The 13,913-nt window shown below is 31.9% G+C and overlaps 1 protein-coding gene across 5 annotated transcripts in view; it reads left to right on the top strand.

Moving 5' to 3' along the window:
- Nucleotides 1-13,913, top strand: part of LOC118203162 (mitochondrial potassium channel ATP-binding subunit) — a 96,400-nt gene that overhangs the window by 69,636 nt on the left and 12,851 nt on the right. For 4 of the 5 annotated variants that reach the window (XM_035375444.2, XM_035375429.2, XM_035375420.2 and 1 more), the window contains exons 13-16: nt 1,234-1,306; nt 1,872-2,005; nt 2,131-2,202; nt 4,188-4,366. In XM_035375444.2, the coding sequence (XP_035231335.1) occupies nt 1,234-1,306; nt 1,872-2,005; nt 2,131-2,202; nt 4,188-4,366 (458 nt within the window). The remainder of the gene's footprint in view (nt 1-1,233; nt 1,307-1,871; nt 2,006-2,130; nt 2,203-4,187; nt 4,367-13,913) is intronic. The other variant, XR_004760518.2, reaches the window with a different exon arrangement.

The raw sequence follows: 13,913 nt of genomic DNA, 5'->3' as shown, positions 1-13,913 counted from the left end.
AGTTATAAAATTGTTGCCATATGCACATTACAAATACCATAATAAAACTCAAATTATATAAAATAAAAATTTTAAAAAACACAGTTTTTGCAGAATATTTAGTGATACAGTTAATACACATGTGCCGCTCTGCAGTGTTCTCCTTAGTCTGAGGCAAATTGGCAACAATATTCTTCTGCTGTATTTCAGAACACTGGGCATTTTCTGCATGTTTGGTTTCTTGAGCTACATTTGACTAACTTGATACCTGTACCTCACAGCATCATTTCAAATATCATCAATCTTTTGCAGGTGCTTGAGAGAAGTTTTATCAACATTATTCTCCATATTGGTTTGAAAAAAAAAAATAGATAAATACAACTGATTTCATCCATTCAAGAAGAAAAATGCCAGTTAAAACCATCTGATATCAATCTAGATGAAAAAACAACAACAAAATGATAATAATAATTGAATATGGGATATTTTTTATTGTTCAAAACAAACTCTCTGACAAAATGTGGCAGCATTTTAAAATTTTGAAAACTTATGAAAAATTAGTTTTTATTCAAAATTTTCTAAGGTATATGTGAATTTACATATTGGCGAGTTTTGAAATTTGGTATGTCTATTATAAGCAATAATAATCCAAATGTGTTTTACGCACTTTGTTATAATTATTTGAAAGTAAGAATGCTGACTTTTTTGCCCGTGCTTCTGCAATGAAAAAAAAGGAAGGAAAATAGATTGCTATAAATTAAAAAGTTCACCAAGTGAATTATTCTTGGCACAAACAAAAAAGAATATGCCAGGATAAATTTTTGAATTTCCTCATAAATTTTGCATCAGATTTTACAGAATTTAATATTTAGACATAATTTGTGTCGTAAAATCGAAATATGGAAAAAAAATTGGCATGTCGGTTCAGAAAAAGTCTGATTTTGTGTCAAAATATCTGCAGAAGAACAATGCTATATGTATAAATCTAATATATATCCTAAGTCACGCTTTTTAGACGTGAAAACCGCAATTTGAATTTTGTCAATCAAAGAATGGGAGATAGAACTGTCCTCCCCTTTTTTCATCTTTTTGCGTAATGTACATGCATGATAATATGAGGAAATTCAAAAATTGAAAGAAGGAAGAACTTTTCACTTTCTCTAAGTATCAAGGCACTGAAAGTTGTCATGATATTTAATAATTATATTATCATTTAATTTGTAAGATAATTAAAAAAAATTTTTTATTGTATAGGTTGTTTTAAAGAATTTTAATCTCACATTGCCTCCAAGGAAGATGGTTGCATTATGTGGTCTCTCTGGTGGAGGTATAAAGTATTCATATTTCATAATATAATCTGAATATTTTTAAACAAGCTATATAAAATATTGTTGCGTGCGTACGGGTTCGTTATGAAATGAATGCACAAGTCAGATGAAAAATGAACAAAATTTATTATTACCACAATAAAAATGCTTAAATTTCCTCAGATATTCGTGCAGTATTACAATATCTCACAGTAGTTATCTTTTAACTACTCAAACGTTCAAGAGAACTTAATTCAAAATAGCTAAAGAAAGCTAATCCGCAAATTTGCTACAGTCAACAAGAGCATTTTTCTAAACAAACTTAAAACAGCAACTAACTGAATTCAGAGGTTTCCCTCCTTTTTATAAGATTTTAAAATGCGCGAGAATTTTCTAATGCTTTCTCGAAATCAAAAAGAGATATTTTTTTATTAAATGTTAAATGCACGTGCTCTTGTATTTTTAATTTTTTGGCTTAGCTTTCCTTTAATATTCATCACGCGCTGAACTACAAGGGGATTAAAACAATTTAATTTATAATTCAACTATTTAAATACCAAATCCATAACAATATTTTACTTTCAGGTAAATCTACGGTTGCTGCTTTGTTAGAAAGATTTTATGATGTTGGAAGCGGAAACATTTCAATTGATGGTTATGATATAAAATCATTAGATCCTAGCTGGTTACGTGGAAATATTATTGGTTACATTGATCAAGTAAGATTTTTTTTAATTGGGTGAAAAAATTAATTTTAACCTGGTTAGATAAAAGATTCTATTTTTACTATTTAAATATTTTAGAGATTTAAAAAAATTAAAAATATGAATTCTTTTTTGTTTAGGAACCTGTTCTTTTTGCAACGTCTATAATGGAAAATATCCGGTATGGAAGGCCTGATGCTTCAGACTCAGAGGTGATTTTATTTAATAAAATCTTTGGTTTTTAAATCTTCATTATATCTGAGTATTTCAAATATTCTTTCAGATGAAAAATCATTCTATATTTAATACAATTATTAATTAATATATAAATCTTCATTATATATGAGTATTTCAAATATTCTTTCAGATGAAAAATCATTCTATATTTAATACAATTTGATTATTCTGTAGAAATATTAAATTTAGAACAAATTTGTTGACAGTTTATCAGATGTTTAATTATTTTATTTATATCTGAGTCATCTGTTTCAGTTAGAAGTTTTTGTATATCAAAGAAAGCAATATTTCTCTAACAAGTTTACTTATATAGCAGATTTAAACATGCATTTAAAAGTATAGAGATTTTTGTTCTGTTTGATTGCAAAATGTAGGCAGTTTGTTACAAATCTACAGGATGATTCTAAATTGTTTTTACAAATTAAAAGGGGTGCTAGTACTCATTCAGAGGAGCAATAATTACCATAGAACAAGGGTCACATTCCACTCTGTAAGGTAGAAAAGAAGAATATTAAAATTCCAACCTGAACTTAAACAGTGTTAGAAGAGCGAATGAATGGGACCAAAAGTTGCACAATTAGTTTAGTGAAACACTTGCAGAGAATGCACAAAATGGATAAAACCAAAAACTTGGCATTTGAGTGTTAATTTGAGCTCAGACTTTGATGGCAAACACTGAAATGCACATCTTTGGTTCACAAGGTCTCAACCTCGCAAATGATTGCAACAAGTTAATTATCTAATCAAGGGCTGAATAATATCAACTAACTCCAACTCAAAGGTAGGTTTGATACTATCAAGATAGCAGTTTTTTCTCCCTTCGCCATCTTCTAGCCTGTCCTCCTGGACTACTGTGCTGCACTCTTTCTACTTGAAGCACCCTTCTATGGGACACGAAGTTCTGACAGCCGGAACACAGCATGAACTTAAGGAGCTTTTCATTCTTGTCTTTGCATACTGCAGAAATTGGAGTTAGTTGATAATATTCAGCCCTTGTTAATTAACTTTTTGCAATTGTTTGCAAAACTGATAACTTGCGAACCAAAGATGTGCATTTTAGTGTTTGCCATCAAAGTCTGAGCTCAAATTGACACTCAAATGCCAAGTTTTCAGTTTTATCCATTTTGTGCACTCTCTGTGAGTTTTTCACTAAATTCATTGTGCAACTTTTGGTCTTGTTCATTCACTCTCCCAACACAAGTTCAGGTTGAAATTCTAATATTCCTCTTTTCTGCCTCTCTCACAGTGGAATGTGACCCTGTGTTGCATGGTAATTATTGCTCATCTGGATGAGTGCTATCACCCCTCTTAATTTGTAAAACTAATTTAGAATCACCCTGTATAGCTATAAATAAAATATGCGTTTTTATAAATTAAGTAATTAGCTATATCATAAGCAACATATTCAGAACAAGAATGTTAAAGTTTTTATTATTAAAAACTGCAGAGTAATACTGGAATTGTGAAATTTTCTAAGAATTTAATGGTAAGTAATATGTAGTCATTATTTTTCAAATTTTAGCTACTTTCTAGTGCAAGCATAGCCAGAACTGTAGTAATTAAAACTTCACTTCTACCACCAACATTTTAGATTGAAAAATAAGTTGAAGAAATAAATTGAAGAATTAAATTGTCTATTATGTTAATACATTAAAAATTTAAATATTTTAAAAACTTTTATCTGACATCGTCAGTATACACAAATTTTAATTCTTTATTAATTTTATATTTGTTATATGATTGCTCATTAACTGAGTTCTCTTGCAATATTTTTAGTCTTTTGAAAATATTTAAAAAATGGTAATGTAATTACATCGAGCGCATGAACTGCTTTTAATAAAATATCAGTATTAAATCATAAATAATCTTTGGTTTATCTAAACGTTTTACATGATCTAATGTAAATCTGGTATTGTTATGTTGTAGCTAAAAAAAGTTTAGTTTTGTACATATTCTGTAGGTTATTGAAGCTGCCAAACTTGCAAATGCTCATGACTTCATATGTAGCTTTAATGATGGTTATGATACTGTGCTTGGTGAAAGAGGAACTACTGTATCTGGTGGCCAGAAACAAAGAATAGCTATTGCACGAGCTTTACTCAAGGATCCCAAAATTTTGATTCTTGATGAAGCTACTAGGTACTTGCATTTTTCGTCATTTGTTCAAAAGTGAATAGAAAATACGGTAATTTCCGGAAGAAACGCCACGGCGCTTACGTGTTTAAAACTTAAATTTTCAGCGGGTGCGGTGTTTCTACCCATGCGGCATTTAGGTGCACTAAAAATAAAATATTTCCTATGATGGTCATTGTACATAGTTTGGATGGCCTTGTCATTGTGCATAGACTGGTGCTGTCCCCACACAAAAGACCACTCAGTTGCTTTTTACGAACATTATTTTGTTTACATTCTTTCAACGGACCTACATGCCTTATTCACCCTAAACGAGATCTCAGAACAATAACATTCTTCTCCCTTTCAAATCAGCATTCTCATCAGTTCGAATAGTGTCTCCTCTGCCATTCGATGAATCTTCCAGGACCCATCCTCTCCCCACCCCTGCCTTTTCTGCAATTTTTTTCAAAGGCGGACACGACTCCACCTGCCTCGCAATAACGAACTCTGACGTATTTCCCCTAGAGCATGAATGGATTTTTCTTGGCATTCTGCCAGATACAGATCCCATCAGTTTGGGTACAAGTACTTGTTGGATAGTTTTTAAGTAAGAAGGGAGCGGAAGATTTTTGAAAATGTCCCTAAACGGCACAGAAGCTATACTGCTGGTTTTAAGCTTAGTGTAATTTCACGTGCTGAACAAATTGGAAATCGAGCAGCTGCTCGAGAGTTTGAAGTGGACGACAGATGTATTCGACGTTGGAGAACTGAAAAAGAACTTCTTAAAAATATGCCACAACAGAAACGAGCCAAAAGAAATGGTACTGTAAGGTGGCCAAATCAAGAGGACGACCTAGCAAACTGGATAAAGGAGCAACAAGGAAAGGGAATGGCAATTTCGACTGTAAGAATTCGCTTACAAGCAAAATTTATAGCAAAACGAATGAACATAAATGCTTTCAAAGGAGGTGTAGCAGATTTATGAAAAGAAAAAATATTTCTGTGCGTACTAGAACAACAGTCGGGCAACAATTACCAATGGAATGAACATAAATGCTTTCAAAGGAGGTGTAGCAGATTTATGAAAAGAAAAAATATTTCTGTGCGTACTAGAACAACAGTCGGGCAACAATTACCAATGGACTGGCAGTATAAAAAGTCATCTTTTCTAAAATATGTGACAGCTATTATTGACAAAAAAAACTTCTTCGGTCGCAGATAATAAATATGGATGAAACGCCGTTAGCTTTCGACTCTCCTGCAAACAGAACTGTTGATGAAACTGGTGCAAAAACTGTATCTATGTTTATGACGGGGCATGAAAGAACGTCATTTACATGTGTGTTAGCTTGTGCCGCAAATGGTGACAAGCTAAAGCCGATGATCATTTTTAAATGAAAAACTATTCCGAAGGGAGATGGTATGTCATATATCAGGACTTAGGTTGAGTTTTTGCATCTATACGGCCCACGACGATGTCACGCGCAATTTAATCTATTGCGGCGTTTCTGTGTAATTTTAATTTTTTTCCCACCATTTTTCTCGAGTGCGCCGTTTACGCTGATGCGGCCTTTCTTCCGGAAATTACGGTATTTGTGAGGATTACCTGTCTGAAAATCAGTTTAATTTCATTGGTTTTGGTTTTCATGAAAGTTAAAGACAGGACTTATTTCATTACGAATATGTTTCTGTTTTATTTGTTTGAATTGACTACTCACAACAATCCTTTCCATCTTTATCCATTATTATTTTTTAATCTTTAATACCTTTTGATTGTAAATATGTGAGGATATATGAATACCATACTGGTATTTATCATCAGTATTAAATTTATTATTTTAAGGTTTATTTTCAGCTTAAATAAATGAGCAAAAATTGTATTAAAATATTTATCGATGAAGTAGAAATGCACTCTTATTATGAACATTCAAAATGTGAGAAACCTTGATTAAATATGAAGTTGCCCATTCTTAAATTTAAATTAAGAAAATAATATTTGTAGGAGTCTAGAATTTTGAACATTATTTGTAAAAGAAAAAGGTGTAAAAATTATACATATATTGAATAATAGTTTAAAAGCTTTGATATTTGATATAAGTTGGTTTAAAACCTATTCAGGCTATTATTTTAAATGATTACTGCAGTAAAAACTGATGCAGTAAAACTTGATATTACTGCAGTAAAAACTGTCAAATTTATGTATCCTGAAAATGGCGAATTTACAGAATGCAGAAATTCTAGCAACCATGCCCATAATAATTTTAAAGTTTCAATAAGCAAAGTTGCTGATTTTATGTGCATTCTTGCCATTGTATTCCAAATTCCTGTGGTTTTTTTTACAGACAAAATGTAACATATATTATCTGAAAACTCAATTTTATGCTCTTGTGCAATTTGCCTTCAGTGGAAGAAACTGCAGTAAAACATTTCGAAAAAATGTATTTTTTCACAAAATTACTAAAGAGAACTTTGCTCTGAATCTATACTTAAAGAGATCACCACTGAATTTCCACCTAAACAGCAACAACAACAACAAACAAACACAACAACAAAAAAAAAAAAAAAAAATTTTTTTTTTTTTTTGGCATGATTCCAAAGCAACCAGATATGATGAAAGGAATGCATTTATAGGTTTACTGACTGATTTTTGGATATTATGTTTTTACTTTATATGTATCCAAAAGCTTTATAAGTCTTTATTCTTTTTCTTCTGTTAAAAGTCACCAAACTGTCGAGGTGGTTGTGGTGATATATAAATATATTTTAAACTGACATGAATTTAAAACAGCTGCTGAGAATTAGTAATGCTGCAGTTATTTCTAATCCATAGAAATTATTATATTTGGGAGAGCTTTTGATTTCTATATTCGATTCAATCATAACTTCAATTAAGTCTTAATGACTTTTTATTTATACACATCTTTATAATTACAGTATTTACATGAAAGTTGATAATTACTTTAATGACAGTACATTTTAGTTGGTTTTGAAATCGAAGTTCATCTTTATGCTCCTCCGAGTGGCTCGAATCTAATCTCGTTCCCAGATCTCAATTAGAGAAAAAGAAAGGAAGAATGCCTGCCATTTAGCGGCAAGAATGGAACATTCTCCCACCTTTTGATTTTACATGGGAAAATCAAAACAAAATTTATCAATAATCAAACAAAATTTCATAAATATGAAAATTAACTAATGCTCTAAAAATTAATATTTACAAAAGGACTGTTATACATCTAAACATTTCCTTACTATATTCAAATAACATGTTACAATTTACTACAGTTAGGACAATTAAACTTCTAAAATACTGAAAAGAAACTAAAATTAGTATAACAATTTAAAAATATGTAACAGGTTTTACAGTTTTATGTCCATATCTAGTTTGATAGTTCATATCACTGTCACACTCATTGTCAGAGTTCTTTCTGTTTATGGTGAAGTCACAAGACAAGTTAAGTCTATCAAGTTCGAGAGGATAAATATGTTTCACAGGTCTTAGGAGTTCCCCCTTTGCAGTTTTCACTTTGATAACACGTACTTTGTTGTCTTTCCCAGGATACGTTTCTACAACGCGACCTATAGGCCAGTCTGTTCTTTTCCTTCTGTAGTCCTCTACAAACACTAAATCATCTTTCTTGATGGTTCGCGAAGGTACGGTCTTTGGTTGATGTTCTAACAGTCCAAGATATTCATCTCTAAATCTTTTATGAAATTCTACACATAATTTTTGGTGGTATCGCCATCTTTTCGATAAGTTGATTTTATCCAAACTGTCCAAATCCGGAACACCTTCAGTTTGAATAAACATAGATGGAGTGCACATAAATCGGTGGAATCTTCTGACTTGTATGTTAATGGTCTGTAGTTGATATTTGCTTCTGCATCATGTAGGATAGTTAACATTTCTTCATATGTTTTCCAGGACTCTTCTCAATAATTTCTTGATCATCTGAACCAGTCTTTCCCACCAGCCGCCCCACCATGCTGTGGTTGGTGGATTTAACTTCCATTGAATTTTCTTTGTCGAAGAACTTCTGATAATTTCATTCCAGTCAACAGATCACAGTAAAATTCCTTGCCCCATAAAATTTGTGCCATTGTCGCTGTATACTACTCTAGGCCGTCCTCTTCGTACTATGAATCTTCGAAATCCGAGGTAGAATCCATTAGTCAATAAACTTTCAATTAATTCTAAATGAACCGCATGATAAATTCCACAGGTAAAAAGCAAGATCCAAGCTTTTCGTTTTCTTTTAAATAAAGTGGTTCTGCTACATCAACATCTGTCACCTCAAATGCATAAGCATCTCTGACTTAATCTTCTGGGAAAGCACAAGGTACTGTATCAGAAGCTTTCGCTGAGTGTCTCTTGCACCGAACGCACTTCGATATGACTCTTTGTATTGTTTTTCTTCCTCTTATTATCCAAAATTTTTAACGAATATTGGTCAAAAGAACTTGAGTACTAGCATGTAGAAGTTGTAAATGGCAGTCTTATATCATTCTTTCTACTAATTCATGCTTGGATGGAAGTATACCGGAAGTTTTCATCATCATGTCTTCTCAAAATCTTCATCTTCAACCTTACAATTCCTTCTCCATCTCTGAAAGTAAAATGTCCTGTCAACTGTTCTTCATTAGAGAATGCTTCTTGTTCAACGATCTTCAATAATTTCTTCACGGCAATGTCTAATTCTTCAACATTCAGGGTTTTGTCATAATTTCTTCCCCCATGTCTACAATTATTTACGAATCTTAGAATCGAAGAAATCATTCTCACAATTTTAAAGTAACTTGAAAAGTAAATAATTTTTCAGTGGTGATATTAGCCAAAGTTGAAATAATGTTCTTTCGCTTTTCTCTCGTGATTTCTTCTTCGTTAGTAATCACTTCACTAGTTGGCCGCTCTTCATCATTCTTCATAAGCCATTCTGGCCCTTGCCACCAGCGAGCTTTCACAAAACTCTTAATCGAACACCCTCGGGATGGTATATCTGCTGGATTCGAATTTCCTGGAATGCGACACCATTCAGATTCCGATGACAATTTTCGTATCTCTTTTACTCTGTTTGTGACAAATGGCGCCCAGTGGTCATCTCTTTGGATCCAAGAGAGAGCAGTACTCGAATCTGTCCAATAGTTCCTTAGAACGTTATCTAATTTAAGTGTTTGTAAAGCAAGAGCTGCGAGTCTGACTCCTATACAGCAAGCTAATAATTCTAGACGATTTATGATCATTTTTCTTACTGGACTCGCGGTGTTTTTTTCCTTTCTTAAATAATCACACATCCATATTTATTTTCTTAAATAAATCGCACATCCATAGGCTTATTTACTTGCGTCACAGAACGTATGAAGACTAAAACTTTCATTTCCATTTAAATCTAAAGGCCTTGGAATTCTAATACTGGATAAAAGTGACAAATCATCAATCCACGAATAGAACTCTTTTCCTAAGTCTTCGGGTATGTTTGTATCCCAACCAATTTTTAACAACCATGTCTTTTGTATGAGTAGTTTAGGTGTTAGAATTATTGGACAGAGAAAATCCATGGGGTTGAAAATGCGATGTACCGCAGATAGTATATTTCTTCCAGTAAGAGTAAGATTCACTGGTTTGTCAGTAGCAGTCTTCACCTCACAGAAAAGGCTATGGCCTTCCTTATCCCACAAAATTCCCAACACAGGAGTAGGTTCTATACTGTCTTCAGATTTCAAAAGAGAAGTGTGCTCCCACCCTCTCAGATCGAATGATGCAGAATCTAATATTTGTTTCGATTCCTCGATGAATCGCATAAGTGTTTCTTCATCAGGAACAGATATGATGCAATTATATACATAGAATGATTCTTTTAAATTTTCCACTGTTTCAGAATATTTAAACAAATTTAGATCAATGTGATGGCTTAATACAGCAGCCAATAAAAAAGGACTGCAATTCAATCCAAAAACAACGCATTTATGTCTAAAAACTCAAAGTTTCTCCTTGTCGAAGTCGTTCCACCATAAAAATCATCAGAAATCTCGATCACTTAATCACTGACATTTACAAAAAAGCATTTCTTATGTCTGAAATAACTCCTATTCTATTCTTGCAAAATCTTAAAATTATGGGAATAATTTGTTCCAGCAAATTTGGACCCTTTTCTAGGCATTCATTAAATGAGTGCGAATTTTTGTCTTTACAGGAAGCATCAAATATAGGCCGCAGTTTCGTTTTTGAAGTTTCTTTGAATACCCCTTTATGTGGTAAATAGTGACACTGATTATTCATTTCGTGTTCAGGGACTTCTATAATTCCTTCATTTAAAAAATCTGCGAAAACATTTTCGTAATCCTTGAATTTGCATTTTTGTATCAACCAGTGTGTCGTACTATTTCAACGTTGCCTAGCAATATTGAAATTTTGACTTAAACAGTCTTCCCTTTTTAAAGGTAACAGTTTCGTTAAAATGATTCAATGTGGCAATTTCCATTTCCTTTCTACATTTTGCTTCAACAGGGTCTTGAATCCCCAATAAATCTAATTTCCACAAATTTTCAATCTTCGATATGTGAATTAATAAAGAAGTCACTGCGACAGCATGAGTCACATTTTCCCTATCTTCCATATGATCAAACTGTTTTCCCATTAAAATCCAACCCATTTTGGTTTCCATTGTAACTAATGTTGAGTTCAAATGTTCAATTTTGTCCTTTACTAATTTCCAATAATTATTAGCTCCAATTAGCAAAGATATGTTGTTATCTAAAGATTCGTGATCAACATCTGCTAAAATTATTCCCCTATCTTTTAACAAATCCTTAATATTTTCGGGTGGATAGTCTAGGTCAGCATTTGAGATCTCATCAGTCTCTAAAACCTCAATAATTAATTCCTGGTTATCAAATTTTTTTTTACTTCTATTCGTGTGCAGTTCTGTTTGGTAAGCGCTTGAGATCTGGAAGTGTGAATCATTATTTCTTCTTTTCCCATGACTTCTAATCCCAGTTGTTTTGTTTAGATAGACGTTTCTGAATATACGAGCATTGACTAGTGCTGTCAAATAAACAACGAACTAATTTATTGCGTGACCTACTTTTAAGTTCTACTGTCGCCGTCTGTAAAAATATTTTATTCTTATCGATGCTAATGTGATTGCACCCTGAATTTTCTACACCTCTTGATTGCGATGCTTCGGGTTTTTTCTCATTTTTGTAACAAAGGGTTGCATTATGTTTTTTGTGACAGTATACACAAGAGTTTTTCTCAGAGCAGTCTGACAATCTATAAACTTGAGCCAGACAAACATAACATCTACCTTGTAATCTTGGCACATTTCGTTTCTCATTTACACTTATATTAGACTTTTCACTGTTAAGTGTGTTATTTTTGCAAAAAATACAATTTTCTTCTTTTACGGGAGCTAATAATTCTGCCAACGACGAGGGGTTAACTTTAGAGATAAACTTATTGTTTGTGTATTTAAAATTACTTTTGTATTTGTCGAAGTGTTTATTCTTTCTGTTCAATGGAACGAATTTCGGTTCTAGTTTGTTAATTGCGTACGTTTGTTCACAGCATTCAGTTTCTTCTTTCAAAAAAGCAATTAAACCTGTAACATCAGATTCCTCTTTTGGATCACACTTTCGGTGATATTCGAGAATCATATCATGAGACAATAATTTCAATAATATCAGATTCAACAAGTGTCTGTACGAACCGGAAGTTACTCCTAAATTACTTAAGCTTCGAATGTTTATTTCACAAGCATCATGTAGTCTTCTTAGTGCATTTAAGTCAGAAGAATTTTTAACTGGTTCTATATTCAAAAGATTATTTATATCTTCAATTTTCTCTGGTTTTCCAAAGCGTTCTTTTAAAAGTTCTAAGCACGAATTGTAATTGTGTTCGGTTAACTGAAATCTTTCAATGACATTATATGCTTGCCCTATCAATAATGGTTTCAAGTATACGAATTTTTCAGTTTTGGTTAACGCTTTATTCTAATCAATCACAGCTTGAAAACTGTTAAAAAATTCTAACCATTTTCCTGCATCTCCTGAAAATTTTGGAATATTTAACTTTGGCAATTTCATAGCCAATGACGATACATTTATTTCAGAAACAGATGTGTTCAAAGAATTTGCATCTGATGCATTTTTCACAGACAAATTTCTATTACATTTATTAAATCTTATTTTAATTCTAAACTTTGCAGACATAATTTGTTCATTGTATTTATCACTTGCAGAAGAAATATCTTTTTTAAATTCTTTAGCATCTTTTAACTGAGTTTTGATTTGTGAATTCAATATTTTCAACGTGTTTTCTCCTTCGAGAAGTGTTTCATTCATCTCCTGCAATTCCTCAATATTTGTGTTTTCGATATTTTCTGATAACAAAGATTCTATTTTTGTAATTAATTTCGTAACGCTACTGCATTCATTCGTGTGTTTCTGCTTCAGTTTGTCTAAAGCTACCATGTTTAAAATTGACTAATCACAATCTTGAAACTCAGATTTTTTTTTTTTCAAATTTTCAAAGAAAAAAAAAAGAATTGCTTACCTGTTTACAGGTAATCCATCTGCTAATCTTCGAAATTCTAATGCACAAGTCCCTTGGTGAAGGCACCACTAAAAGTGTTATTTCTAATCCATAGTTCTGTTTGGGAGAGCTTTCGATTTCTATATTCGATTCAATCATAACTTCATTTAAGTCTTAATGACTTTTTATTTACACACATCTTTATAATTACAGTATTTACATGATAGTTGATAATTACTTTAATGACAGTACATTTTAGTTGGTTTCGAAATCGAAGTTAGTCTTTTTACTCCTCCGAGCGGCTCGAATCTAATTTCATTCTCAGATCTCAATTAGAGAAAAAGAAAGGAAGAATGCCCACCATCTAGTGGCAAGAATGAAACAGCAGAGAAGATTAAGGCAAATTTACATACTTATATGAAAAGTAAAATGAAATTATAGTGTTAGGATGAGATAAAGTATTGTTTCATATATAAAATAAGTGACTTTTATGCATATTTGTTTATAAAAAACCAATAAAATGTTATTCAGCATACATAAGAAGACAAAGTTAAAATTATATTATTCATTTTTTTCAAAACTTTTTATTTGTTGTTCTTATCTGGCTAGGAATTGTTGTTTGTAACAATCATTCGGATGGTTCTTTTTTAAATTTTGAAATGCTTTAAAAATTACCAAGCCAGAACTTTTTATTAAATATCTTTAAGGACTAGTCACTCAAAATTTATTCTATAGTATTAAAATGTAAGGCCGTAATCAGGAAAAGTTTTTTTAAATTCATCATATCTGAATTTTCAGACCATTTTCAGATCTGTTAGATAATTTAGTGTAATAATGGTTACATGAAATATTTTATGTCATGGCTGTTTGCATTTTTGAAGCAAACTCATTTGCACAGGAAGTATTAAAAAGAAATTACAGGGTTTGTGCCGTACTTAAAAAGTCTTTTGGCTTTTCGGAAATGATGATTTTTGGTCCTTAAAATCTTTAATTTTGGCCCAAACCAGCAAAAGATCGTTAATTTTACTCACCTGACATTTCTAT

This window comes from Stegodyphus dumicola, chromosome 12 (assembly GCF_044657685.1).
Source record: "Stegodyphus dumicola isolate Sdum_Otavi_A_Nest chromosome 12, ASM4465768v1".
Taxonomy (NCBI): Eukaryota; Metazoa; Arthropoda; class Arachnida; order Araneae; family Eresidae; genus Stegodyphus; species Stegodyphus dumicola.
This window is presented reverse-complemented; position numbering and strand designations above follow the sequence as displayed.